The sequence below is a fragment of the Hyperolius riggenbachi genome, chromosome 12, assembly GCF_040937935.1.
Source record: "Hyperolius riggenbachi isolate aHypRig1 chromosome 12, aHypRig1.pri, whole genome shotgun sequence".
NCBI lineage: Eukaryota > Metazoa > Chordata > Amphibia > Anura > Hyperoliidae > Hyperolius > Hyperolius riggenbachi.
Window position 1 is genome coordinate 178,770,469 of NC_090657.1, and position 27,007 is coordinate 178,797,475.

Sequence of the window (27,007 nt, forward strand, 5' to 3'; positions counted from 1 at the left end):
ATTGGTAGAAGTGTTAGTGTTAGGCATATCAGTAGTAAGATTAGGGTTAGGTATAGCAGTAGGAGGGTTAGAGTTATATGTATATGGGTAGGAAGATTAGTGTCATATGTATTGACAGGTAGGTTAGTGTTCGAAGATTAGGGATCTATGCATTGGCAGGTAGGTTAGTGTTCAGTGTGTCGGTAGGAAGGTTAATGTTGCCCGATAGGGTAGACAGGAGGTTAGAAGGGTACATTTGGGAAGTAAAAAAAAAATAAAAAATAATAATAATAGCATATCCCTAACATATATCTGCCTGTAAGAAGACTGCAATATCAACAAAGGAAACAAAAGAAAATTGAAATAAAGAAAAAGAAACAAAAAAGAAAAAAACAAAAACAGAACAATAAGAGATTACAGAAAGAAATATGAATAACAGTACATGTTTGCAATGGTACATCCAAGTATTGTTTCGGGACCTCGTTGGGCTGAAATGACATGGACATAACAGTAGGCTAAGTGCGATATAACACATGATCATATCAGTGGCTCATACATATGGGATGTGGCAGTCCGCCAGGTCCCATTTGTCTCCCCTCTAACAGTTGCCTGTGGCAGCCACCTCATGTTCCCCAACAAAGTACATTACCGCTTGGCTCAATTATTCTCAGTTATCATGTGTTGTCCAAAGATTATGCTGATACCAAGGATCCCAACTATCCCCCAATCTCTGGGCTTGCTTAGTCAGGAAGTTACATAAATTATGATATCCAGAGAATTACCTCCTCACATCCCCCTTGTCCAACAGAATCAGCTGTATCAAGTATGCAGATTGTTTTTTCTGACTTAGGGCTGGTTCACACTCACTTTAAAAAAACATATCTGTGCAATATGTAGGGACAATTCGCACTTGCTTTAAAAAGCACTGGGGACTTTGCGTGTCATGGACTTTCACTGCTTCACCTTTAGGTGGCTCTATGCTTTCTGGAAACAGCTCTGCCACTACAAGGGTAGCTCTATACTGACTTTGCATTTCAATCATGCAGCAGGTGTGTCCTCCTTATAAAAGGCCTGGCAAGATGTAACCTGTGCCAGAACTTTGTGCTCACAGGCCTGAGTATCTGGACAATCCTGGTTCTCTGGCAACTGAATAGCAGATACAGGAATACAAGAATACCAAACTATATTCTGTCTGACCCTGATTCCTGCCTGCTCCTTTGTAGAGCAATTGGTTTGTTGCCGAATTTATGTTATGTTTTGACTGCGATTTCTGCCTGCTACCTTATACACAGGATAAATAATTAACCATTCACAGTACATTTCCTGTATTTATTTAGTTAGATAGGGTTTTGCACATTGCTTATCTTTGTATGGTGAATGCTCCGTTTATGGTGTGTATGCATGTGATTGCACTTAATTTGCATTATATTATTGTATGCACGATTCTGCAATAAATAACTTTTTGCGCAGTATTCCCTGTCTCAGTAACTCTGTTGCTGCAAACTGATCAATCCCTGTTCCTCCATTCAGGCTTGTAACACTAATAAAAACGGACACTGTCTGTTCTCACTAGGCTAGTCACCAGCATCCGCTTTGCCGCCGTGACATCATACTCACATGCCCCGTTGCTCATCCCCATCGATCGATCCATTCTAAACAGTCCGGTGGCCAGGAATCTCCATTGGGCTGCAAAAGACCAATGGAAAACCTCAGCAACAGGAAGAATTCTCATTGGTTCATGTTAGACCAATGACAATTCTCCCTGTTGCCAGGGAGAATTGGACTGCTGCAGCCTATGGAAAGCTGCATGCTTCTGCTGGCCTCCAGGCTAGAAGGGATCGAGCGGCGGCAGCAGCATAGGCGAGAGGCGATGCATACGGGTAGACGTGATCGACACAGGAGCGGGTGGGCCGTCGTGCGGACACGTAACAGACGGGGTGCGGACGCGGAATGGTCGGGTGTATTTGTTGCAAGCAGATGCAGAATGGACGGTACACATCCACCTTGCAGATGTGTTTACCATTTCTGTTCTGCATACACTCAAGTGTGAACTGGCCCTTACTTAGGGATGGATTAAACACACTGGCAGTAACCATATGTATGAAACAACGATGCAGGATAAAAGACACCTGATCTGACTCTGACCATATCTGGGCAGGTTCACCCCATGAGCCTTATTTCCATAAACATTTGACATTTCCACAAAAATACTACTTGTAAATATTTCATAATATGCATTATGAACACAGTTGCATGTTTCTATGAAAAATCATTTTTCTGACTAGGTTATTGTTTCTTTGGTGGGCTGCCACATCCTTATGCCTTAGGCACAGGACACACTTGTCTTTCAGTTTTCTGCGCATGTTTTTTCTGCATGAAAACAGTCAAGTGTGTCCCCTGCCTTATAGATCTCCAAAATCCCCCCACCCGAGTCAAGCACAAGCTGTACAAATCCCCACATCACCTGATCTACTGTCACAGACTATATGACGAGTACCTGTAACATCCACAGGCTCCAGTACAAAACTATCTTCCTGACTTGAATGGACTGTGGTGTCGTTTACAACAGCAGGATCTTCTATTGGCATTTCCTGGTTGTTCTCATCCAAATCATCTGCTGATAAAATAACACACTGCTGTTAACTGCCATGGACTGCACTGCCTACACAAGTGGCCAGACGGTTACAGAACCTTTAGCACATTTATCTTAAAATGCTTTTATTTTCTTACTAGCTGTAATCATGTGATAGCCATCAGTGGTATGCCCATAGGTATTGGGAAATGCTAAGAATCCATCTGCATCTGTCACATCCAGGAGCCAGTGGACATGTGCATCCAATGTGAATAACAGAAAAGGCTCAAAAGTAGGCCTTGATCATTTTTAGGGACACATTGGCACTTCCAGGTGAGTATAACAAATCCCAATGGCTAATGCGGTCCTACGCTACTAAACTCAACTTCAGTTCAAATATACCTCCCAAATACAGTCAGTATGTATACGGGAAAAAAAATAATAAAATATATATATATGCACACATACATACAGCAGCACCACTTGAAGGTGTAAGTATAAATACAAGGCAAAAATTCCTGGGGCGCTCCTCCACCAGAGGGTACAGTCTCTGACACAAGTTTCAGATCTAGGAAGAGAGCTCTACGGAGGAACATGCATAAATCAATAATTCATTCCAAGTATGTCCACTTAACAGTTTTTTTTTTAAATCCCTTGCTCATGGATCTTCATCCTTCGGGGTTCTTTACTCCAAACCTTGACCAATACCTCAGGAATGAAAATATAGAAACACATAGTTAAGTCCTGTTATATAGATCACACTCTCTTCCCAATTTACCTCCACACGTGTTCAGACCAATATCCGATTAAAGAGCCAGTATTAGATTGCGCTCACCAAATTGCACGGCCGATCCCGCCACAGACCAGCAAATCAGGCTTGATGGGGGTCACTCCTCTCTCTCTCCATTCACCTTGATAAGATTGCAGGGGGGGGGGGGGGAACCAAAACAAAAAAAACAGTGCATAGCAGAATACTGTTACAACTGATGGATAATACACATGCAGGGTCCACCATGAATGAACGATTTATGCATGTTCCCCTGTAGAGCGCTCTTCCTAGATTTGATTATACTTCCAGTTGAGTGTTGCAATGTGTTAGCCATCAGTAAAAGCAGGACGTTTTAGAATAGAGACTTATAAGCTGAAAGCTTACTCTTTATTTTAAAGCACGAGGGTCAGCAATACTATCCCAGGCAAACACAAAACAAAACACACAACACATAAACCCACATATATAAGCAGATGAATACTTCTTTTACTTACATAATATATGTATTGCACTGTCCACATTTTGATTTCAGTGAATTCTATATAGTAAATAAAGTGAAGTGTGTTCCAGGCTTTTTCCATCTTTACTGCCTCTTACTGAAGCCAATACTGAGGTCATTTCCTTACTCTTTTTTTTTTTTTCCTCTGAAAAGGTGTATGCACTGCTATATCTAAGGGTGTATGAAAGGGTGTATGCACTGCTATATCTAGTTTGCTTTGTAAACACATGTGAGCAGAACATAGAATGGATTTCTGTAGCTTCTGCAGAGGGGTTGAGGTAATTTATCTTCTATTTCTCTTCTCAGCCTTGTGTCACCCTGAACTGTCCTCAGCCAATCCGCAAAGAGCAGGAATGTGGGAAAGGAGAAGCGAAGATAGCAAGCTTCCCTCTCCCCGACAATGTACCAGAATAAAGCCAGGCTGTCTGAGAGAATATTCATTACAGAAGACACATTTATGATTATATTGGAATGCTTGCAATGCAGGGTCAGGATGTAGACTACATAATAAACACAGAGCAGTGGGTAATAGGAATTTTATTTTATGGATGTCAATCGCTCTTTAACTACTTTACAACCGCCTCACGCCAATGGGCGTGACCACGGCGGCAGCCCCAGGACCGCCTAACGCCAATTGGCGTCAAGTCCTGGGGCTGCAGTTTCCCAGGGAACGCAGCGCGATCGTTCCCTGGCCCTTCACAGAACAGAGTTCCGTGATTAGCCTGCTAGCCGCCATTCGCGGCTAGCAGGCTGCTTGTAAACGAAAAGGGAAAGAAATCCCCTTTGTTTACATGCGTACAGCGCTGCGGTCTCCAGCAGCGCTGTACAAGATTGGCGATCCCCGGCCTCTAATTGGCCGGGGATCGCCCTCCTCTCATAGGCAGATGCCTATAAGAGGCGGAGAGCAGGACGAATCTTCGTCCTGCTCAATTGTACAGGCAGAGGGGAGGAGGGAAGGAGAGGGAGAGGGACAGCAGCAATGAGAGCATCTAAGAGGCTGAAGAAAAAAAATAAATAAAAGTGACCGCGGCGATCGGACCCCTCCAGCAGCATGTCCCCTTAGTGATAAAAATAGGAGGTGAGTCCGATCGCCATACTCCTTAACTGGGATGTGCAGGAGGCTGAAAAGCCTGCACAGCCCAGTACAAAAAAAAAAGTGCCTGGTCTTTAGGGGGGTTTAACACTGCGGTCCTCAAGTGGTTAAGTTAGCCAACTGTATCGTCCTGATTTAAATCTTCCTACATTGGCCACTTGACTCCTGAACCAACATACAGACTGCATCAGCGTGGCTCCAGTATGTGCCTTTGCACAGCTGACAGAATATACTGATTAACTGGCATGTATTGACTGCATGCAGCCACTCACAGATGACAAATGACCTTTAGGAACCAGGAAGCTGTTAGAATGAAGCTCCGTTAGTATGACGAAGGTCAACCAAAGCCATTTACATTGATTTACCCTATTCAAAAAAAATCTGGCCCTGGGCACATACAGCCCATAGCTGCAGCTGGGTGACACAATTCATACAGAAGGCTTATCATTCAGACAGCAAAGTGGCTATTTGGGATCTTTAAAAAAAACATAATCACTAAAAAGCACCCATTACATAAATGCTGGGCCGGTCCCCGAATCCCCCACTACTACGTATATTTCTCACATAATGACTTGCTTCTTTCCTTTATATAAAATGTAAGGTTTGCCACAGTGAACCTTAGTAGACACATCACAGTTTTTGCATTATTATTCACTAGCTGATGGCCCGGCGTTGCCCGGGTATGCATTTGGCTGGTGTTGGCTCCGCCCATTTTTTTATAACCCTAACACACAATTACTTTTGATTGGCTTTTGTAGGCTCCACACACTTTTCTGAATATTAATCCCAGTCACCCAGTGACCAGCTGTGCAAAGTTTAAGAACCCTTACCCTACCATTAACAGTGTAAGAATGGCTGCAGTTTACATTTTCACAGTCAAATTTGTATTTGTCTCCGTCCACTTTTTGGTTATGGGGATAAAAAAAAAGTATCCTATATGTTGTTATTACAGGTAATTTACTATGTGTGTGCCAAATCTCATTCAAATCCATTCAGCCATTGTTCCATGATTGAGTAACAAACATCCAAACTTTCGCATTTATAGTATTAGTGAGATTTTGTAAATACCTCTAGGACTATGATCAGAGAGTAAGTCCAGTATAGTTATGTCTGTGGGGAGATCATATACTCAGAGGGTCCATGTTCTCCACAGACAAACAAGAGCAATTGCCAACAATAGTAACTTTTCACACCGGTCAGGTCAAAGTGTGTGAAAGGCGGGGCAATTCAAGCTGACACGCCCTAAAAAGTCCACCAATAATTTTAATTCCAACGAGTCCAAACTTTTGAGATCATTAGAATCAATTTTTTTTTCCAAGGATAAAATATAGGAATGTATCCAGGCAGAGGCGGCCTTAGAGTACGTAAATAGAGATGGCCCGAACGGTTCGCATGCAAACTTATTTGCGCAAACATCGCAAGTTCGCGTTCGAACGCAAACTTTATGGGAGTTCGACCCACCCCTATACTATATCATTGGGCTAAACTTTGACCCTCTACATCAGTGTTTCTCAACATTTTATTGGTATGTTCCCCTTTTAAAACCCTGTACTCACCAAGTACCCCCTAGCATAGTAAACATTATCACAAGTACCCCTTGACAAATATATATTTAATCGTTGTACATTATAATTGGTTCGAAACTGTTTCCAAGCATTTCCTATTGCTTTTAATTAGCTAAAACACTAATTTGGTGTGGTTTAAATAAGATTTATCATTTTCTAAAACTCTAAATTTGTTATTCTTGGTTAAGTATATAAAGCCCGAGTACCCCCTGAAACCATTAGAAGTACCCCCTGGGGTACACGTACCACACGTTGAGAACCTAGGCTCTACATCACAGTCAGCAGACACATGGCAGCCAATCAGGCTGCACTCCCTCCTGGAGCGTCAGCCATGTTCTCACTCTGTGTGCTGCAGTATTAGTGAGAGAAGGGAGAGACATTGGAGAGATATGGAAAGCGATGGTTAGGAGGTCTGTTAGCTTGCTCCTTGCTGATATTTGTTGATGAAAAGCACCCCAAAACAGCTCTTTTGAGAGCTAATGTTCTTGTGATGTGTTTTTTTTTTTTCGTGTGTGGCCCACTGACACTGCATATACAGCCCTGTCTGTCGCAGCTGCTAATTGCTATACTGTGCCAGGCCCAGCACATTCAGTGCCTAGTGTGACTGCTGCACACTGTTTTATATACTAGTCCGTGCATATCTTTCACTGCACCTGCGTGACCGCACGCTGTTTTATATACCAGTCCATGCATACCTTTTCACTGCACCTGTGTGACCGCACACTGTTTTATATACCAGTCCATGCATACCTTTCACTGCACCTGTGTGATGGCACGCTGTTTTATATACCAGTCCATGCATACCTTTTCACTGCACCTGTGTGACCGCACGCTGTTTTATATACCAGTCCATGCATACCTTTCACTGCACCTGTGTGATGGCACACTGTTTTATATACCAGTCCGTGCATACCTTTCACTGCACCTGTGTGACCGCACGCGGTTTTACATACCAGCAGTCAGTGCATAACTTTCACTGCACCTGTGTGATGGCACGCTGTTTTATATACCAGTCCGTGCATACCTTTCACTGCACCTGTGTGACCGCACACTGTTTTATATACCAGTCTGTGCATACCTTTTACTGCACCTGTGTGACCACACGCTGTTTTATATACCAGTCCGTGCATACCTTTCACTGCACCTGTGTGACCACACGCTGTTTTATATACCAGTCTGTGCATACCTTTTACTGCACCTGTGTGAGCGCACGCTGTTTTATATACCAGTCCGTGCATACCTTTCACTGCACCTGTGTGACCGCACGCTTTTTTATATAGCAGTCACTGCATACCTTTCACTGCATCTGTGTGACCGCACGTTGTTTTATATACCAGCAGTCAGTGCATACCTTTCACTGCACCTGTGTGACCGCACGCTGTTTTATATAGCAGTCACTGCATACCTTTCACTGCATCTGTGTGACCGCACACTGTTTTATATACCAACAGTCAGTGCATCCATTTTCACTGCACCTATGTGACTGCACATTGTTATACCAGCAGTCACTGAATACCTTTTACTGCATCTGTGACTGCACATTGTATTATACCTGGCAGTCAGTGCATACCTTTCACTTGAATGGATGTCAGACTTGCCCTCCATAACAGATTCTCGTTAAAGGATTTAAAGTGTATTCGTCTCATCATTATACAGCAGGGCCTCAAAAGAGTCCTCCTGTATTATTTTTCGTCACTACCTCCCTGAGTCGGGACTTGCGTGCCGTTCCTGCTGCCTTCCTTGGATGTGTGGTGGTAGCCGTTCCTGCTCCTCTGCCCACAGCAGCCAGGTGTCCGTTAAGGAAATCTTTGAGCGGAAGAAGCCAATGTTTGCCAGTCACCCCCTTGCCCGGCGTCTGACAGCTGGCTTGGCGGAACTGTTAGCTAGCCAGCTGTTACCTATACCAGCTGGTGGACTCTAAGGCTTTCCAAAAATTGGTGGCGATTGGGACACCGCAGTGGAAGATAGCAGGCCGCAATTATTTTTCTAAAAAGGTGATACCCAAACTGTACCGTGATATTGAAAGGCAAGTGGTGTCATCTCTGGCACACAGCGTTGGGTCAAGGGTCCATCTGACTACAGATGATTGGTCTGCAAAGCACGGTCAGGGCAGGTACATTACTTATACAGCACATTGGGTCCTTCCTTGGATGTGTGGTGGTAGCCGTTTCTCAAGTTCCCACTCCGTACCGGAATCGAACCCCGATTCCCCGGCCATTACCCATGGTCACCATGGTACTGAGAAAGTAATATGGAAAGTTTATCACACAGTTGAATGAATGGCAGACTTGCCCTCCATAACAGATTCTCGTTGAAGGACAGACAGAAAAGACAGCAGAAAAAGTAATTAAAAAAAATAGATGTAAGCTTTAACAATGGTAGAGAAAAAAACATCGAAAGTTGATAAGGCAGTCAGACATTATCTAACCTGACATCACTGAGGAAGAGCAATCTCGCCATGGTGCGCACCAGTCCAGCATGGCCATCACTACACAAACAGCTGTTAGCGGTGCGTTACACAGTGAGTTTGGTCTGTTAGTGTGAAGCAGTACACTAATTACACTACCTGATTGATGTATACACACACAAGATGTTTTAAAGCACTTTATGCCTCCAGTTTTGGAATGCAATGTGATTTCTGCCCTTTAGGGATTATAACCCTGCTGTGCCTCAAATCAGTAGTTTTCCCCGGGACTTTTGGCATGTATCCCACTCCGCCATGCCCCCCTCCAGGTGTTAGACCCCTTGAAACATCTTTTCCATCACTTTTGTGGCCAAAATTAGTGTTTGTAGTTTTGAAAGTTCGCCTGCCCATTGAAGTCTATTGCGGTTAGCAAAGTTCACGGGTTCGCAAACTTTTGCGGAAGTTCGCATTCGAGGTTCGCAAACCTAAAATCGGAGGTTTGAGGCATCTCTAAACGTGAGGCCTGGGGCGGGTATCATATGCGGGGCCTAGAGCCATAAGTGTACTGTAGGCCATCTACCATACCACCATGCTCACAGGCTTATTTACTTCTAATGCATTACACCTTATTATTGTTTAACCTCCTTGCCGGTTATCCCGAACTCAGTTACTGCATAATTTTTTTTTCCTACACGCAGCTAGCACTTTGCAAGCTGCGAGTAGTACGCGATCGCCGCCGCTCGCCGCCGATTCTCCGCTACCCGCCGTGCCGAGCCACCCCCCCCCCCGCCCCAGACCCCTGCACAGCCTGGCCAATCAGTGCCAGGCGGCGCTAACTCATTGCGCACTCATGGCTGGGAGTGCTATGCTCATGACGCTCTTTTAAGCCAAGGGCCATTTGGCCTTTCATTCGAGTTCTAGGGGGTTGAACTAGCGAACTTAAAGTGAAACTGTCGGGCATAAAATCAAAAATCAATTCTTTATTTTTATCTGGTAAACCAGTAATTAGGATGCTAACCAGGCAACACTAAAGTTAAAATCACTATTACTTTTCTTGTTGATAAATGATAACTCCCCAGTTTACCTGACTCTTATTTGGTACACACAAAATTTGGTGCACAAAAAGGAAGTTGCAGGGCATGCTGGGTTGTCCTTTTTTTTGCTTCTCTACTTCCGCTCACACTTAATGCAGCTTGATTGGCTGAAGCCTCTTTTCCTGCTGTTTTCCCCTCCCTCACCTCTGTTCCTCTCTGATTGGCCAATATTTCCCATGCTGAGACAATGCACTTTCTATAGTGAAGGGCGGGCAAATCAGGCAGAGGAGATTAAGGGAGGAAAATTACATCAGGATTGGCTTCAAAATAGCCACAGTTAATATGGGAAATGCTAAGAAGGATTTTCTCTTTTTTTACTGTAGAAAACAACAATAAAATCAAAATGTGGACAGTGCAATACATGTTATATAAGTAGAGCAAGTATTTATCTACATATATGTGTATTTTTTTTCCTGAGAAAGTAAGGCTGACAGCTCCTCTTTTAACACAATTTTTGCTGATTACAGTTTAGTACACTAAGAGCCTGATTCACTAACCGGCGCCAAGCTGGTTAGTGAGCTTTAAGAGCTAGTGGGCGCAAACCACGGAGTTAAGTGGTTTGCACCCACACATCGCGCACAGCCCCACTTAGTGCGCACGCAGCGCGATGCGCCGGTAATAATGCGTGGTGCGACTATAACGTCACACCCGCTGCCCAGTAAAACGACACATCAGGTGCCCCTGAAGCAGCGCATTGATGCGCCGTTTCGGAGGCACCCGATGCGCCTATTACCGGCGCATCGCACTGCGTGCGCACTGAGCGGGGCTGCCCTATGCCTGTGACAGTTTGTTAAATAAAACATTTCCATGGGAAATAACCCATATACTGTGTGCAGTTAGCACACAGGCAGCAGCTAATCAGTGCCTGTTATTGCTGCTGGCATAGTGGCGGCTACTTATCAATAGCTGCTACAGCTACAGTGGAGGAAATAATTATTTGACCCCTCACTGATTTTGTAAGTTTGTCCAATGACAAAGAAATGAAAAGTCTCAGAACAGTATCATTTCAATGGTAGGTTTATTTTAACAGTGGCAGATAGCACATCAAAAGGAAAATCGAAAAAATAACCTTAAATAAAAGATAGCAACTGATTTGCATTTCATGGAGTGAAATAAGTTTTTGAACCCCTACCAACCATTAAGAGTTCTGGCTCCCACAGAGTGGTTAGACACTTCTACTCGATTAGTCACCCTCATTAAGGACACCTGTCTTAACTAGTCACCTGTATAAAAGAAACCTGTCCACAGAATCAATCAATCAAGCAGACTCCAAACTCTCCAACATGGGAAAGACCAAAGAGCTGTCCAAGGATGTCAGAGACAAAATTGTAGACCTGCACAAGGCTGGAATGGGCTACAAAACCATTAGCAAGAAGCTGGGAGAGAAGGTGACAACTGTTGGTGCGATTGTTCGAAAATGGAAGGAGCACAAAATGACCATCAATCGACCTCGCTCTGAGGCTCCACGCAAGATCTCACCTCATGGGGTGTCAATGGTTCTGAGAAAGGTGAAAAAGCATCCTAGAACTACACGGGAGGAGTTAGTGAATGACCTCAAATTAGCAGGGACCACAGTCACCAAGAAAACCATTGGAAACACATTACACCGCAATGGATTAAAATCCTGCAGGGCTCGCAAGGTCCCCCTGCTCAAGAAGGCACATGTGCAGGCCCGTCTGAAGTTTGCCAATGAACACCTGAATGATTCTGTGAGTGACTGGGAGAAGGTGCTGTGGCCTGATGAGACCAATATAGAGCTCTTTGGCATTAACTCAACTCGCTGTGTTTGGAGGAAGAAAAATGCTGCCTATGACCCCCAAAACACCGTTTCCCATAGTCAAGCATGGGGGTGGAAACATTTTGCTTTGGGGGTGTTTTTCTGCTAAGGGCACAGGACAACTTAATCGCATTAACGGGAAAATGGACGGAGCCATGTATCGTGAAATCCTGAACGACAACCTCCTTCCCTCTGCCAGGAAACTGAAAATGGGTCGTGGATGGGTGTTCCAGCACGACAATGACCCAAAACATACAGCAAAGGCAACAAAGGAGTGGCTCAAGAAGAAGCACATTAAGGTCATGGAGTGGCCTAGTCAGTCTCCGGACCTTAATCCAATAGAAAACTTATGGAGGGAGCTCAAGCTCAGAGTTGCACAGAGACAGCCTCGAAACCTTAGGGATTTAGAGATGATCTGCAAAGAGGAGTGGACCAACATTCCTCCTAAAATGTGTGCAAACTAAAATCATCAATTACAAGAAACGTTTGACCTCTGTGCTTGCAAACAAGGGTTTTTCCACTAAGTATTAAGCCTTTTATTGTTAGATGGTTCAAAAACTTATTTCACTCAATGAAATGCAAATCAGTTGCTATCTTTTATTTAAGGTTATTTTTTCGATTTTCCTTTTGATGTGCTATCTGCCACTGTTAAAATAAACCTACCATTACTGTTCTGAGACTTTTCATTTCTTTGTCATTGGACAAACTTACAAAATCAGTGAGGGGTCAAATAATTATTTCCTCCACTGTATAGTGGTGGCTGATAACCTACAGGCGAGCAAAGGGGAAGGGGAAGGGGTAGGTAGAGCAGCAATACAAGATGGCCCCTGCATGCAGCTATGGCCTGCGGGCTGCATGGAACTAACAACTCTAGAGAGCTTTGGGGACACCAGAAAAGGCTCAACAGGCTCCATTTGGCCCCCCTTCCCCCCCCAGTCGGACTTTGGACATGCCTGGCCTGCTCTCTTATTTTCTGTCCTTTTGGCTTTGTTGTGAGTCTTAGATATGACTGGGACAGCTAGACAAACATCACAAAACTCTACCTACTCCCCAATATAGGTGGCACAAATACCATTAGACGCTCAAGAGCTTCCACCCCCTTACTGCTCTTTCCAAATCTAATCTGTATGTTTAGTTTGGAGCTGGATGTACCTGAATGTACAGATTGGATCTGAGCCTCACTCTCAGGCTGCTGCTCTTCAATAAGAGGGCTGGCGGGCAGAGTTACCTCTTTACTCGCATCCATGCCCAAGAAACTGTATTCCAGAAACTGTCCATTGTCTGCTAAAGGAAAAAAAACGACAAGAGATATTACAGTTAGGATTCACCATCACATACTCTGCCAAATTAAAAGCCACACTGCCAAGCTAATAATACGGTACAAGTACCAGTATAAAACAGAGAATCAAAGTTTTCAGCAGATAAATATAGTTTAATGCTAGGTACACACCATACCATTTTCTGTTAGATTCTTCTGTTAGATTTACCTACAACATGGAAAAAAGCTATCTGGCAGGTAAATCTAAGGCTCAACACACACCATACAATCTTGGTTGTTCAATCTTACCACTTTCATGTAGTATAAGCGCTTATCCAATTAATCATTCAAGGTATTTCCAATCTGTTGGCCCTTATACTACATAGATTTGGTAAATCTGTACAACCAAGATTGTATGGTGTGTGTTGAGCATTAGAGAAAATCTAACAGAAAATTGTATGGTGTGTACCTAGCTTAACCTATCTTGGTTCCTGGACGTAGAAACTACGTCCAGGAACCATGCGCGCACTCCCGGCCGCGGATTCGGTAGCCACGGAATCAATGTATCGGGCTATGGTGCCCGATCACTGATTCCTCTCCCCCGCTGAAAAAGCTACAGCTTCTCTCGGAAGCTGCGCCTTTTCTGGCTGTTCCCTCCCCGATGCGCCACTCTAAGCGTGTGTTACGCTTAGAGTGACGTCATGTAAACAAACTCATGGCCGCCATCTTGTGGCCAAAAAGTAATACTACAACTGAATGTAAAAAAAAATAAAAACTAACACACATTTACATTATAAATGTATTGTTTACCTCTCACCCTCCCAAAACTACCCAAATAAAATGTTTACTATAAAAAAAAACACATTACAATAAAAAAAAACATGCAAATATTTACCTAAGGGTTTAAACTTTTTAAATATCAATGTAAAGATGAAATATTTCTATATTTTTTTTATTTTAAACTTGTTAATAGTGATAGATGCAAAATGGAAAAAATGCACCTTTATTTCCAAATAAAATATTGTCGCCATACATTGTGATAGGGACATCATTTTAACGGTGTAATAACCGGGACATATGGGCAAATACAATACGTGAGTTTTAATTATGGAGTCATGTATTATTTTAAAACTATAATGGCTGAAAACTGAGACATAATGAATTTTTCCATTTTTTTCTTATTCTTCCTGTTAAAATGCATTTACAGTAAAGTGGCTCTTAGCAAAATGTACCCCCCCAAAGAAAGCCTAATTGGTGGCGGAAAAAACAAGATATAGATCAGTTCATTGTGATAAGTAGTGATAAAGTTATAGGCTAATGAATGGGAGGTGAACATTTCTCACGTGAAAACGACGGAACCTGAATGGGATAAGGCTGCTTTCACAGTTGGACGTTACAGACTGACGTTACAGCAGCCTGTAACGCAGCCCAACTCACAGCAATAGTAAATTAATGGGCTGTTCACAGTGCCCACGTTGCATTGGAGTATAACGCAGCACATTAAATGAAAGTGCGGCGTGCTGTGCGTTATACTCGTATTCGGCTGCGTTAGACTGTGTGCACATGCGCAGTAATGTCTATTGTGAGTAGGCACATGGCTAATTATTATTCACTGCACTGTGCTGACGTCACTAGCGGGACCACGTGATGCAGAGTGTTCCGATCACGTGGTCTCCACAGTATAACGGCGCACCAAGAGCCGCGCAACGCTGCTCTATTTAGCGTCCACCATTAGCACCACCATGTGTTGCGTTAGGGGAACGTTATGCGACCTTAACGTCCCCTCTAACGCAACGGCTGTGTGTGAAAGAGCCCTAAAGTTGAGCTTCTATTGCATGAAAGTCATTTCAAGGGTTGTTTTGGATCACCATATCCAGTAACAAATACTGTAATTTTTGGACTAGAAGAATCACTTTTTCTCCCCCAAAAGTGGGGAAACAGCCACTGCGTCTTATAGTCCGAATGCAAACCTCCAACCCACCGCAATGTCGGGCACTCCCTGTACTGTGCCCATGCACAGGAGGACACAAAGGGACATAGAGGATGACACAAGGGGCACACAAAGGGACATAGAGGAGGACACAAGGGGGACACAGGAGGACACAAGGGGGACAGAGGAGAATGCAAGGGGGACAGAGGAGGACACTGAGACACAAGAGGTACAAGGTGGCATGAGGTACAAAGGGGGCATAGTCCACTAGATGCCCCTTCACCATGGATGCACCAGGTTTAGTATATTATTTCCCCCTGGTTTTTGTCCTCTAAGCCTAGGTGCGTCATATGGTCAGGAGCGTCTTATAGTCTGAAAAATATGGTAAGTCAGAGGTAGCATACATTTTCAAAACATTGGTATTCCATTTCCCCTCAGAATCACTGATTGCTTCTCTTCCTCTCAAACATGTCTATAAGCAGCTGTTAGCAAACAATATTCCAAAATAATCAGGTTGTTTTGAGGGGCTAAAGTCTAAAGTGTGTACATTGCTTTACAATAAACAGTATGTAAATGGAAAGAAAACTGGACTATAGAACATGTTTTGAGACTTGTCAGTGATTAATGCATTGACTGGTTTAACATAGTGGATGGAGTGCCACAGGGTTGAGTACTGAGACCATTACTGTTTAATTGATCTATAAGCAATAGAAGATATAAAAAAAAGGTACAGCTTTTGCAAATGACACAAAGCTTAGTAGTGTGATGCAATTCAAGGAAGAGGTCTTCTGCTTACCTACATAAACTGATTGAGCAATTGTATGGCAAATTAGTTAATTGTGGATAAGTGTAATGTTATTCACTTGGGGCTAAAACGCGCATTCAGCTAATGTAGGGCGTTATAGGATACATCCAGGCAAATACAAAAAAAAATCCACGTACCTGGGGCTTCCCCCAGCCCCTGGCAGCCATCCTGTGCCCTCGCCGCAGCTCCGGTGGCTCCCGGTCTCCTCCGCTGCAGATGCCAACCTCGTCAGGTCGAGGTCGGCTTTCTGGGTCAGCTTCTTGCGCACTTCACCGAGCAGGTCACGTGGTAGTGCTGCCGTCATCAGGACTGTACTGGGCAGGCACAGTGTTCTGCGCCTGCACAGTACCGTCCAGATGACGTCAGCGCGACCACGTGACCTGCGCAGTGGAGCGCACAAGATGCCAACCCAGAAAGCCGACCTTGCGAGGTCGGCATCTGTAGTGGAGGAGACCGGGTGCCACCGGACCTGCAGCTAGGTCACAGGACGGCTGCCAGGGGCTGGAGGAAGCCCCAGGTAGGTGGATTATTTATTTATTTATTTTTTGCCTGGACGTATCCTTTAAATCACATTTGTAATGCAAAGTACTTAAAGAGTAAAATCGTAACCAAGAATTGTACTTCATCCCAATCAGTAGCTGATATCATCCTTTCCCATGAGAAATTTATTTATTTTCTCGGATCATCACGGGGCTCTGTATGGCTGATTTTGTGGTGAAACCCCTCCCACAGTGTGATGTCAGGACCATGGTTCTGACATCACACTCTAGGAGCCTTGTTGCATTGTGGGAAATAACAGTTGTTTCCAGCTGCCAAAAAAACAAGCAGCAGCTACTTCCACTGACATCACCTGCCAGAAGTAAAAATGTCACCATATGAAATGTCAGAATGCATTTCAGGGAGAGGAAAGATTTTACAATGAGCAAACACTGACAATCATTTATACATAATGATTGTAAAAAGTAAGCACTTTTTTTTAATCACATTATTTTCACTGGAGTTTCTCTTTAATACAACCCCAACAGAATTGCTACACACTGATGGTATCAGTCAAAGTCATGGTTGCACATTGTCCAGAGCTAGCTATACACGAAGAGGCATTTTTTCACCAATGAGAGGGCACTTATAAAGTGAACCTGAATCGAAAATTTAGAACTCCTCCAAAAAGGACACACTATGCTTCAAAGTGTCAAGACAATATAAAGAAACTACTTTGTGTCACTTCACTGTGTAACAATTTCAAGTCAGTTTCACACTAGAAACGGGCGTTTAGTGACCCCCTGCTACAGCACTGTTTGGGACTTTAACATCATGTGCTGTGTAATATGTTGACGCTTTATAAATACAATAAATAGATCTGCTTACATGAACTTCATATTGCATAAACTAGCAATGAATGTGGAAGTGTGTGTGCAGTTGCTTGTGTGCATGTGGTTTTTTGTTTCTGCATCAGCTGATGTTCTAACTGTTATATGGCCGAGCATCACTATTTTTATATTTTTAAGGGGGGGGGGGGATTTTCTATGGTTGTACTATGATTGTTCAATTAATTTTGTAATCTGTTTCAGTAGACTCTCCTATTTTTTTGGTTTATTCTGGCCTTGGAGGATTCAGCACCTTATAAATGCCTAATAATGCCAAATCTTCTAGGTCTTTTGAAGACTAGACCGACAAAATACGTAAAATATAACAGGGATCTCTTGATACCAACCATTGATATTTTAATAAGGTGTTGTATTCAGCAAGTTTACAAAGCCAACAATGTAACTACTTATAGTCATTATTCACTTCATACACTAATGTAGTAACATCATACCAAAAAAATCTGCATCTGCAAATTCATCTCCAAAGTAGTCCTGAGTTAACAGATCTCCATTATCTGCATCCATACTGACAAAACTATTGTCAGGCAGGAAGCTGTTGGTATTTGGTTCCAAACTTCCCTCTCCGTGGAACTCCTGTCGCATTGGATCCAGGCCCCCTATGGAGTAGACATGCGAGTATTTGAATGCAGCATTAAAAATCCTAGAATTCTTACAGCCCTACTGTTCCAGAGAAATTGCCTTTGAAAAACTCAGTCATGTGACCTAGGGATCATATCATAACTTGGGAAGCTGCCACAGATGTAGGTGTTACTTTCACAGCTAGTGACATCTATTAGGTGTACAGTGTGTTGAACTGCTCATGGATCTATGCTCCCCATTATTGTGTGTTTTTGTACATTGTAGAGCGCTACGGAAGATGTCGGTGTTGTATAAATAAATAAGGTGGGCGTGTCTATCTGCCCTTTCTGCTGGTAGCCATGAGTTGAGCAATAATAATTGTACAAAAGAGATAAGTACATTCCAAGGGAGTGAACACCACATCTCAGCTTGACCAATGGTGAATAAAAGGGGATACTTAGTAAAAACAACAATAAAGTCAGGAGCGTTGCTAGCCCCATAGATCAGTGGCACATGTCCCAGATCTATTCTGGAGTGCCCCAGATGTCCCCCAGGCAGACTCCGGCAGCGAGGAGCAGTACTCACCTGCAGCTGCACCCAGCATGCCCCATAGAGACACCCAGCATGGCACCAAGCATACTCCATAGAGGCACCAGAGCATCCAGCTTGCACCCATAGAAGCACCACAGCACCCAGCATTCCCCCATTGATGCACCACAGCTCCCAGCATGCCCCATTGAGGCACCACAGCTCCCATGATATCGCCATAGATGCACCACAGCTTCCAGCATACCCCTATAGAGCTGTGGAGACTCTATGGGGCATGCTGGGAGTGGTGGTGCCTCAATGGCAAGCATGCTGGCAGCTGTGGTGCATCAATGGGGGGTATGCTGTGGTGCTTCTATGTACTGGGTGCTGTAATGCTTTTATGGTGGCATGCAGGGAGTTGTGGTTCTTCTATGGGGACATGCTGGGAGTTGTGGTGTTCCAGTGGAGGGTCCGTGGGAGCATGGGAGAGGGTCCACTAGAAAGTCAGGGAATGCTATGAGGGGAATGTGAGACAACCTGGCAGAAAAGCAGAAAGACATAAGAGCCAGCACAGAAGCCAGGTAACTCTGCCCAGTTATGTTTTTTTTTTTTTTTAATCAGAAAAGTTTATTAAGCATATAATACATGTACAGGCAAAAACTGCAATCACAGGATGTAAAGAACAGTTGTATGTAAAGCCACTTGCACAGACCAAGAATACATGTCACGTTTTGAACATCTAGTTACAGCAAAGTCAACAAATGTCAACAGGTATAATGGCATCATTAATAACAGCAAAGTTTAACATAAGGGGGAAAATAAGCTGGTGAGGTGTAGTTTAGAGAGTACCAGAGAACGGCAGGGGGGAGACATAACCCGCTGGGACGTTAAAATACGTCAGAGTGTGCCTTATATATTACGGGTATTGTTATATAACCACAATTTAGGATACAAAGTGGCACACCTCTGGTAGGCAGTGATGTGGTAGGCATAGTAGGTTGGGGAAACTGGGGACTATTTGCGGTTTTCCCACTGATCCCAGATTAGATGAAATTGAGGTGTTCGACCCCTGTGTGTATAAACCAGCTTTTTATAGGGCAATCCATCATCCAAGCGTTTAATCCAGCTGGAAAGAGGCGGCGCCACAGGAGACAGCCAACGCAGGGCTATCTCCTGCCGCGCCGCAAACAAGGCTTCACAAACAAATGACTTAGTACAAGGTTGTAGACCCTCATCTCGGATGACACCCAATACACATAAGATTGGGTCCAGGGTTACTGGAGATCCCATCTTGTCATGAAGAAACTTTATTACTTGTTTCCAGAAAACGACTATTTGAGGGCAGCTCCAGATTAAATGGAAAAATGAAGGGGAGTCGAATCCACACTTTGGGCATAACTTACTGGCATTAGCATTGTATCTGACCACCCGGGACGGGGTGAGGTATGCCTGGTGTAAGATGTATAGCTGGGTGGCACGGTCTTTAATACACACTGAGACTTTTTTGACTGCTTCTAGGGCCTCATCCCAGTCGTCGTCTTCCAAGTCTAGTCCCTCACTTAACCATTTTTCTTTAGACACTAGAGTGCGTTCACAGGCTCCACTTTCTATTAGTTCTTTGTAAATGTCTCCTATTTGGTGTTTAGCTGGGCCGTTTTCAATTAAATGCAGTACTTTATGGGGTTCTATGTGTATAGGTAAATTTTTAAATTGCGTCTGGAAAGCATGTTTTAACTGTAAGTATCGAAAGTGGTGGGATGCAATTGTGGGGTGGAGTTTTATCAGGGCGCCAAATGTCGTCAAGCTCTGCCCAGTCACTATGTGGCCTAGGAATACGACTCCAGCCCTTTCCCAGAAAATTGGGTCTGGGATGGAGCCGAACTCAGAAAACCGTGGGTTGTGCCACAAAGGGGTGTGAAAGTCATATTTAGTGGAGGAGTAAAGGCCTCCCACTCTTCTCCAAACGGTACAGGCCTGCACTAGAATCGTGTTGTGCGATTTTTTTGAGGGGATATGCTCACGTAGAATATCCAGGGCAACGCTCTCTTTTGTTAGGTCACTATCATATCCCAAAGCTTCAGGGTTGTAGGCATTTTCGGTGGAGAACCATGCTGCTATGTGCTGAATCTGTGCAGCAAAGTAATAGTGCTGAATAGATGGAAGGGCTAAGCCACCCAGGCCATTGGGGTTTATCAAGAGAGAGTACCTAACTCGAGGTCTCTTACAGTTCCACACAAAAGATAGGATAATGACCCTAAATTTCTTAAAGATTGAAAGTGGTATGTAGATAGGGGAATGGTGAAGGACATATAGAAGCTTGGGGAGTAGTACCATTTTTACCAGATTTATTCTACCCACTACCGATAAGTATAGTTTGGACCAGGCCTTACATTTTACCTGCACAAAGTTAATAAGGGGTAGTATTTCCAACGCCATGTATTGCTTGGGGTTCGGATGAATTAGCACTCCAAGGTATTTAAAGGACTGTACTACTTGCAATGGAGTAGACATTTGGGACTGAGGTGTGGGGGGGGGCGTCTAGGTACATCAGGACTGATTTGGATTTATTTAACCTAAGACCGGAGTAATAGCCGGATTCCTCTATCGTGTCCAGTGCGGCCACAAGAGAGGTGCCCGGGTCCCCCAAAAATAAAATTGTGTCGTCCGCGTACAAACTGACCTTTTCTTCCGAGTGCTCTGTACGGAATCCATGTATCCTGGGATTGGCTCTAATGCGACAGGCCAGGGGTTCTACAGCTAGGGCGTAGAGTAGGGGTGATAGAGGGCACCCCTGCCTAGTTCCCCGACCTAGAGAGAAGGACTCCGAGATCCACCCATTCGTGCCCACCCTTGCCCTGGGAGACTGATATAGCAATTTAACCCATTTGCTGAATACCTCTCCAAAACCGAACCTGGCAAGGACCGCCCGGAGGTAGGGCCATTCAACAGTGTCGAATGCTTAGGCCATGTCCAAAGAGGCGACAACTCTACGACCAGAGTTAGAATGGTTGGCCTGTAAATTGGTCATTAGACGTCGAATATTTATTGCCGTGTTTTTGCCAGGCATAAAGCCGGTTTGGTCAGGGTGGATTAGTGTTGAAATTACTAAGTTTAATCTAATTGCCAACACCTTTACTAGGATTTTGACGTCTGCTGTAAGAAGAGAGATTGGGCGATACGAATCGCAAATGAGGGGGTCCTTGCCAGGTTTGGGTAGAACAACAATGAGGGCCTCTGTCATGGAGGAGGGGAGGTGACCTGCTTCAAAAGCCGCTTCGAAGGTTTGTAGCAGTAGAGGTATAATGGAATCTGCATATTTTTTATAGACCTCTATGGGAAGGCCGTCCAGGCCTGGGGCTTTTTTATTGGGGAAGCTTGCTATTGCAGTGGATAGCTCATCCTGGGTAATCGGAGCATCTAGAATCTCTGCCTGTTCTGGGGTCAGTCTAGGGAGAACTATCTCGGACAGGAAGATCTCAGAGTCCGTCTGTGACGCCAAGGTTTTACTAGTATATAGGGACTTGTAGTAATTATAAAAGACTGCATTGATGTCAGCAGAGCCGAAGACTGGAGAGCCAGTAGTGTCACTGATATGGGTGATTACAGGAGTGGAGGTGTAGATCTTTGAGATTCTAGCTAGCAGTGTACCTGCTCTCTCACCCTGCTCAAAGTGAGCCTGCTTGTTAAAGAAGAGCTTGCTTTTGGTAATCTCGTCTATTAGTGTTTTATGCTGTCGCTCTAGCATCTGCCAAGCAGCCAAGGTGGTAGAAGAGGGATTATGTATATATTGAGTTTTAGCATGGTCAATTTTTTTAATAAGGTCTGCCTCACGTTGCTTTGAGTTAGTCTTACAGGCACCTACAGCATGAATCATTTCGCCTCTAATGCAAGCTTTAAATGTTTCCCATACCAGAAGTATGTCCTCCTCGTCCCTGTGGTCAAACACAAAACTGTCTAAGTGTGTGGTTATTTGATCATGCGTGTTTATTAGTTCCAGCCAGAAGGGGTTCAATTTCCAAAATTGGAAAGGTGACTTTGAGCCCCAGTCCAGGGAAAGGGTTATTGGCAAGTGATCAGATACCAGGCGTGGCAGCGCGCCAACCTCCACCACACACCCCAGAGTGATACGTGATGCCAGAAAATAGTCCAGCCGTGAGGAGGTTTTAAAAGTGGCAGAGTGGCACGTATATAGTTTACCCTGCGTGTTAAAGTTACGCCATACATCTGTTAATCCCATCTCTACTGTCAAATTTGCAAATGAGGTGGGTTTATCCAGGCGAGGGGGGATCCTGTCAAGATAGGCGTTGGCCACTGTATTGAAGTCCCCCATCCACAGTGCCTGAGCGCATTGATGTTGTGTAGCAAATTTAACTCCCTCCTGCAGCACCATGGCACTATATGGAGGGGGGATGTATATATTAAACAGGAGTATTTCAGTTCCGTTTATCCTACAATGTATAAAATTAAATCTACCGAACTGATCATTTTTTACGTGTAATGGTTGAAATTGCAATGTTTTTTTGATCAGGACGGAGACTCCGCGTGAGTACTGGGAGAAGGTGGAGTGATAAGACCATCCAACCCATCCCCGATTTAATGCCATTATTTTCCCTCCGGTGATGTGGGTTTCCTGAAGCGCAACCACGTCTGGCCTGTGTCTATTAAGATAATTAAGGATCATATGCCTCTTCATAGGGTCATTCATTCCCCTTACATTCCAGCTGATAAATTTCAGTTTAAGTGACTGCATTTACGGGCCCAGTTATGTTTAAAGGAAACAAGAGACGGGAAAATGAAAAAGATTTTATACATACCTGGGGCTTCCTCCAGCCCCATCCACCTGAAAATCACTCCCACGCCGCCGTCCTCCGCTGGCCGCAGCTATGAGAATCGGGTCCCGTCACTGACGTCATCAGAGCCAGCCTACGCAGAAGTGCTTACTCTTACACTAGACTGACGGAAGTGCGGGGACCCGGTTCTCGTAGGTGCGGCCAGCGGAGGACGGCGGCGTGGGAGCGATCCAGGTGGTTTGGGGCTGGAGGAAGCCCCAGGTATGTATAAAATCTTTTTCATTTTCAGCTCTGGTTCACTTTAAGTGACACTGCCTATTTATGTGATATGCTGCGTTTTCGGTTTTTTATTTATATTAACCACTTCCGGATTCTCGGAGCGTATATACACGCCCCTGAATCCTGAAGTGTATTCCATGGAAACGGCCGCTCGTATGAGCGGCCGTTCCATGTCAGTTCACTGAGGGAGTCTCCGTGAACACCCTGCGAGCCGATCGGCGGCTCGCAGGGTAAATGTAAACACACGGGGAAGACCTTCCCAGGTGTTTACATGTATACGGCGCTGCTGCGCAGCAGCGCCGTAGAGGAGATCGGTGATCCCCGGCCTCTGATTGGCCGGGGATCACCAGCATCTGATAGGCTAAAGCCTATCCCATCAGGCGCAGGACGGAAATCCGTCCTGCGCCGCTCACAGGGGGAGGGAGAGGGAGGGAAGGGGAAGGAGGCCAGGAAGCGCTGCGGAGGGGGGCTTTGAAGAGCCCCCCCCCCCCGCAAGCGCAAGCAGCCGGCGGCGATCAGACCCCCCCAGCAGGACATCCCCCTAGTGGGGAAAAAAGGGGGGAAGTCTGATCGGCCTGGCTGCTAGCTGATCGGTGCTGCGGGCTGGAGAGCCCACGCAGCACCGATCAGCACAAAATAGCGTGGTAGGGAAGTGGTTAATGGAGAGAGGGCTTCAGCCAACATTTTGCTGGGCAGGCCTACTTAGACCCCTGTTAAAGACAACTCAAGTGAGAGGGATATGGAAAGGAGAACGGAGGTGCCAAAAGAATAAAATGTATTAAAAGCTTTAAAATTCCTCGGGAGGCGGTGGTGGACTCATCTCTCCGAAGTAGACATAATACCGTCAATTTTAATACAAACAAGTTTATTTATATACTCCAATAGACAGCGCAATGCGTTTCTCAGGTATATTCCCGCTTCCTCAGGCAATAACAAATAGGAGTACAGAGACGATTATCGTGACCTTGAGACTGTACTGTGTGTACTCCTATTTGTTATTGCCTGAGGAAGCGGGAATATACCTGCAAAATGCGTTGCACTGTCTATTGGAGTATATAAATAAACCTGTTTGTATTAAAATTGACGGTATTAGGTCTACTTCGGGGAGATGAGTCCACCACCGCCTCCCGAGGAATTTTAAAGCTTTTAATACATTTCTGTTCTCCTTACAATATCAGCATCCACCTCTGGTGGAGGGGTTGAATCCCCCTTTTCTTCTCCCTATCTACAGAGAGTGACATCTTAATCCTGAGTGAGGACAGGTCTAATCTCCTCTCCTGCCTATACAGTGGTTACCTATACGGTAACCCTGACTTGTGAGTATATTAATTTATATACCTCTCATTACCCATTACTGTACATACTACACTATATTGGGCTCTCGGTGTTCCTCTCTCTTTTTCTTTGCATTGAGAGGGATATGGAGGCTGCCATATGCATTTCCTTTAAAGCAATTATAGTTGTCTGGATGTCTTACTGCTCCTTTGCCGCTAATACCTTTAGCCATAAACATTGAACAAGTATGATCAGGTGTATCTGACATCGTCAGATCTGACAAGATTAGCAGCATGCTTGTTCCTGCTGTTATTCAAACTCTACTGCAGCCAAATAGATCAGCAGGGCTGCCAGGCACCTGGTATTGTTTAGAAGGAAATAAATATGGCAGCCACCATATTCTTCTCACTTCAGTTGTCCTTTAAGCTCATGTAAATTTGGCTCCACCCATGAGCACATTCACATTCTGTTACATGGTGACACCCATTTTTCAGCTGTAGTGCCCTAAAGTGCCCTGGATCTCTTAAGCTCCATCTACACCATACAATTTTTTGTCCGATTCGATTCATTGATTCGATTCAATCGGACATGTCCGATCGGGAGTGGATTCAATTTGCCATTGCAAAACAATGGCAAATTAAATCGAATCAAATCCCGATTGGACACGTTGGATTGAATTGAATCAGTCAAAAAATTGTATGGTATAGATTGGGCTTTAGGATCCTAGCAACGCCCCTGAAAATATTCCTTTAGATTACAAAAAAGATAAGTATTTTCAAAAAGCTTCCAACAATTTCTCAAGTAGAGGCTTCATGGGCAGACCAATATGTTCCAACAATGTTATATAGTGGGACGGCACCAGTCCGTTTCAGGCTTCCACTAGCCCTTTTTCAAGTACAAACTGTAGAATTTGTATAAATGGAACCATTGCTTGTCCATCAAAGATACTACATAAATATCAGCCGGGGTAATTGAAGAGCAAAAGAACCAGACACTGTCCCAAGGACACTAGTGTAAACATTGGCGGCCTTTGTACAATGTGAGGATACGCATTTGGGCAGTGGCTGCCATAAAAGAGCTAATAGATTGTGCCCCTCCCCCCCCCAAAAAAAGATGAGAACTGCTCATCTGAATTTTTACCAGATCTGGAAATTGGAGCATGTGTAAGTGGAATTTAGAGGAAGGTAAGCCGATGTCCTTGATTCCCAGCTGGTCAGTAACACCTTCCATCATATTATTTGTAAAATCAAAGGGAAGGGTCTTACTTCTGCCCACTTAGCAGCAGCAATTGTCTAAAGCAGCGTTTCTCAAATCTGTCCTTGTGACTCACCAGTGTTGCAGGTTTTGCAGGCAACTTCACCTATGTACAGGTGGGGTAATTAGTGTCTCAGTTAGGTGGATTCCATGTAGCTGAAACACTAATTACCCCACCGTTGCATAGGGAAGGTTGCCTGAAAAACATGTACTGTTGGGGAGTCTCATGGACAGGTTTGAGAAACACTGCAGGAGTATAGCTCTGAAACTCATACACTCATTGGTTATTGACAGGGGTGTAACAATAGCCCCTGCAAGGGATGCAGCCGCAGGGGGCCCTTAGGGGGAGAAGCCTGAGGGGGGGCCCCTGGCTATTGGGCTCTCCGTAGCCATTTTTAGGGGAAGGAGGGGATGCAGCACAGGAAGGGGGAGCAACAGGTACAAACAGCAGTGGGGAGGGGGCCCCCAACTCCCCATTTCCTCACCTCAGGCTACCATCATCACTCCCCCCCCTCCAGCTACAGCTGGGGGGGTCCATTCAAAGTTTTGCTGGGGGGCCCAGTGGTTTCTAGTTATGCCCCTGGCTATTGACTTGACTAAGTTTATGTAAAGGGCACTTTAAATTCTTGCAGTCCATACAAAAAATCCAATCTGGACTCAACCCTTGAATAGAGATGCTTCTCCAATATTTGACTTTTATTTGTTAGTGGTGATACAGCATGATAAGAGCACAATGTTTCAGACTACATGCCCTTTGTCAAGCACATTGCCCAAAACATTGTGCTCTTATCATGCTGTATCACCACTAACAAATAAAAGTCAAATATTGAAGAAGCATCTCTATTCAAGGGTTGAGTCCAGACTGGATTTTCTGTATGGTAAGAGGTCCATCAAACCTCTAAAGATCCTTTTAGTCCAGAGTCTGTGACTCCCTCGCAGACATTGTTGGTGCACTGAGGCCCTTGGCCACACTCTTGGTTGCACTTTAAATCCAATGACAAGAAGTGAGAAGATCTCTGCACTGAGGGCACTGATAACAGTAATGGTGCCCATGCACGGTACAATAAAAATGTTCTATTTTCCCATTTTTTCGACCAAAATGATTAAATGGAACGAAAGTCAATAAGAATCTTTTTTTTTTCTTTAATCAAGAAAATAAACGATTATCCCGTTTTCTTGTCCATAAGAATCCG

General features: G+C 44.4%; 1 protein-coding gene across 6 annotated transcripts in view; it reads right to left on the minus strand.

Annotated features, from left to right (window-relative positions):
• The window catches only part of RAD21L1 (RAD21 cohesin complex component like 1), a 117,257-nt gene that overhangs the window by 9,316 nt on the left and 80,934 nt on the right, over positions 1-27,007 (minus strand). For 4 of the 6 annotated variants that reach the window (XM_068263508.1, XM_068263506.1, XM_068263511.1 and 1 more), the window contains exons 6-8: positions 17,562-17,726; positions 12,905-13,036; positions 2,477-2,596 (exon numbers count right to left, since the gene is read on the minus strand). In XM_068263508.1, coding sequence (XP_068119609.1) covers positions 2,477-2,596; positions 12,905-13,036; positions 17,562-17,726 — 417 coding nt within the window. The remainder of the gene's footprint in view (positions 1-2,476; positions 2,597-12,904; positions 13,037-17,561; positions 17,727-27,007) is intronic. The other 2 variants (XM_068263509.1, XM_068263507.1) reach the window with 2 other exon arrangements.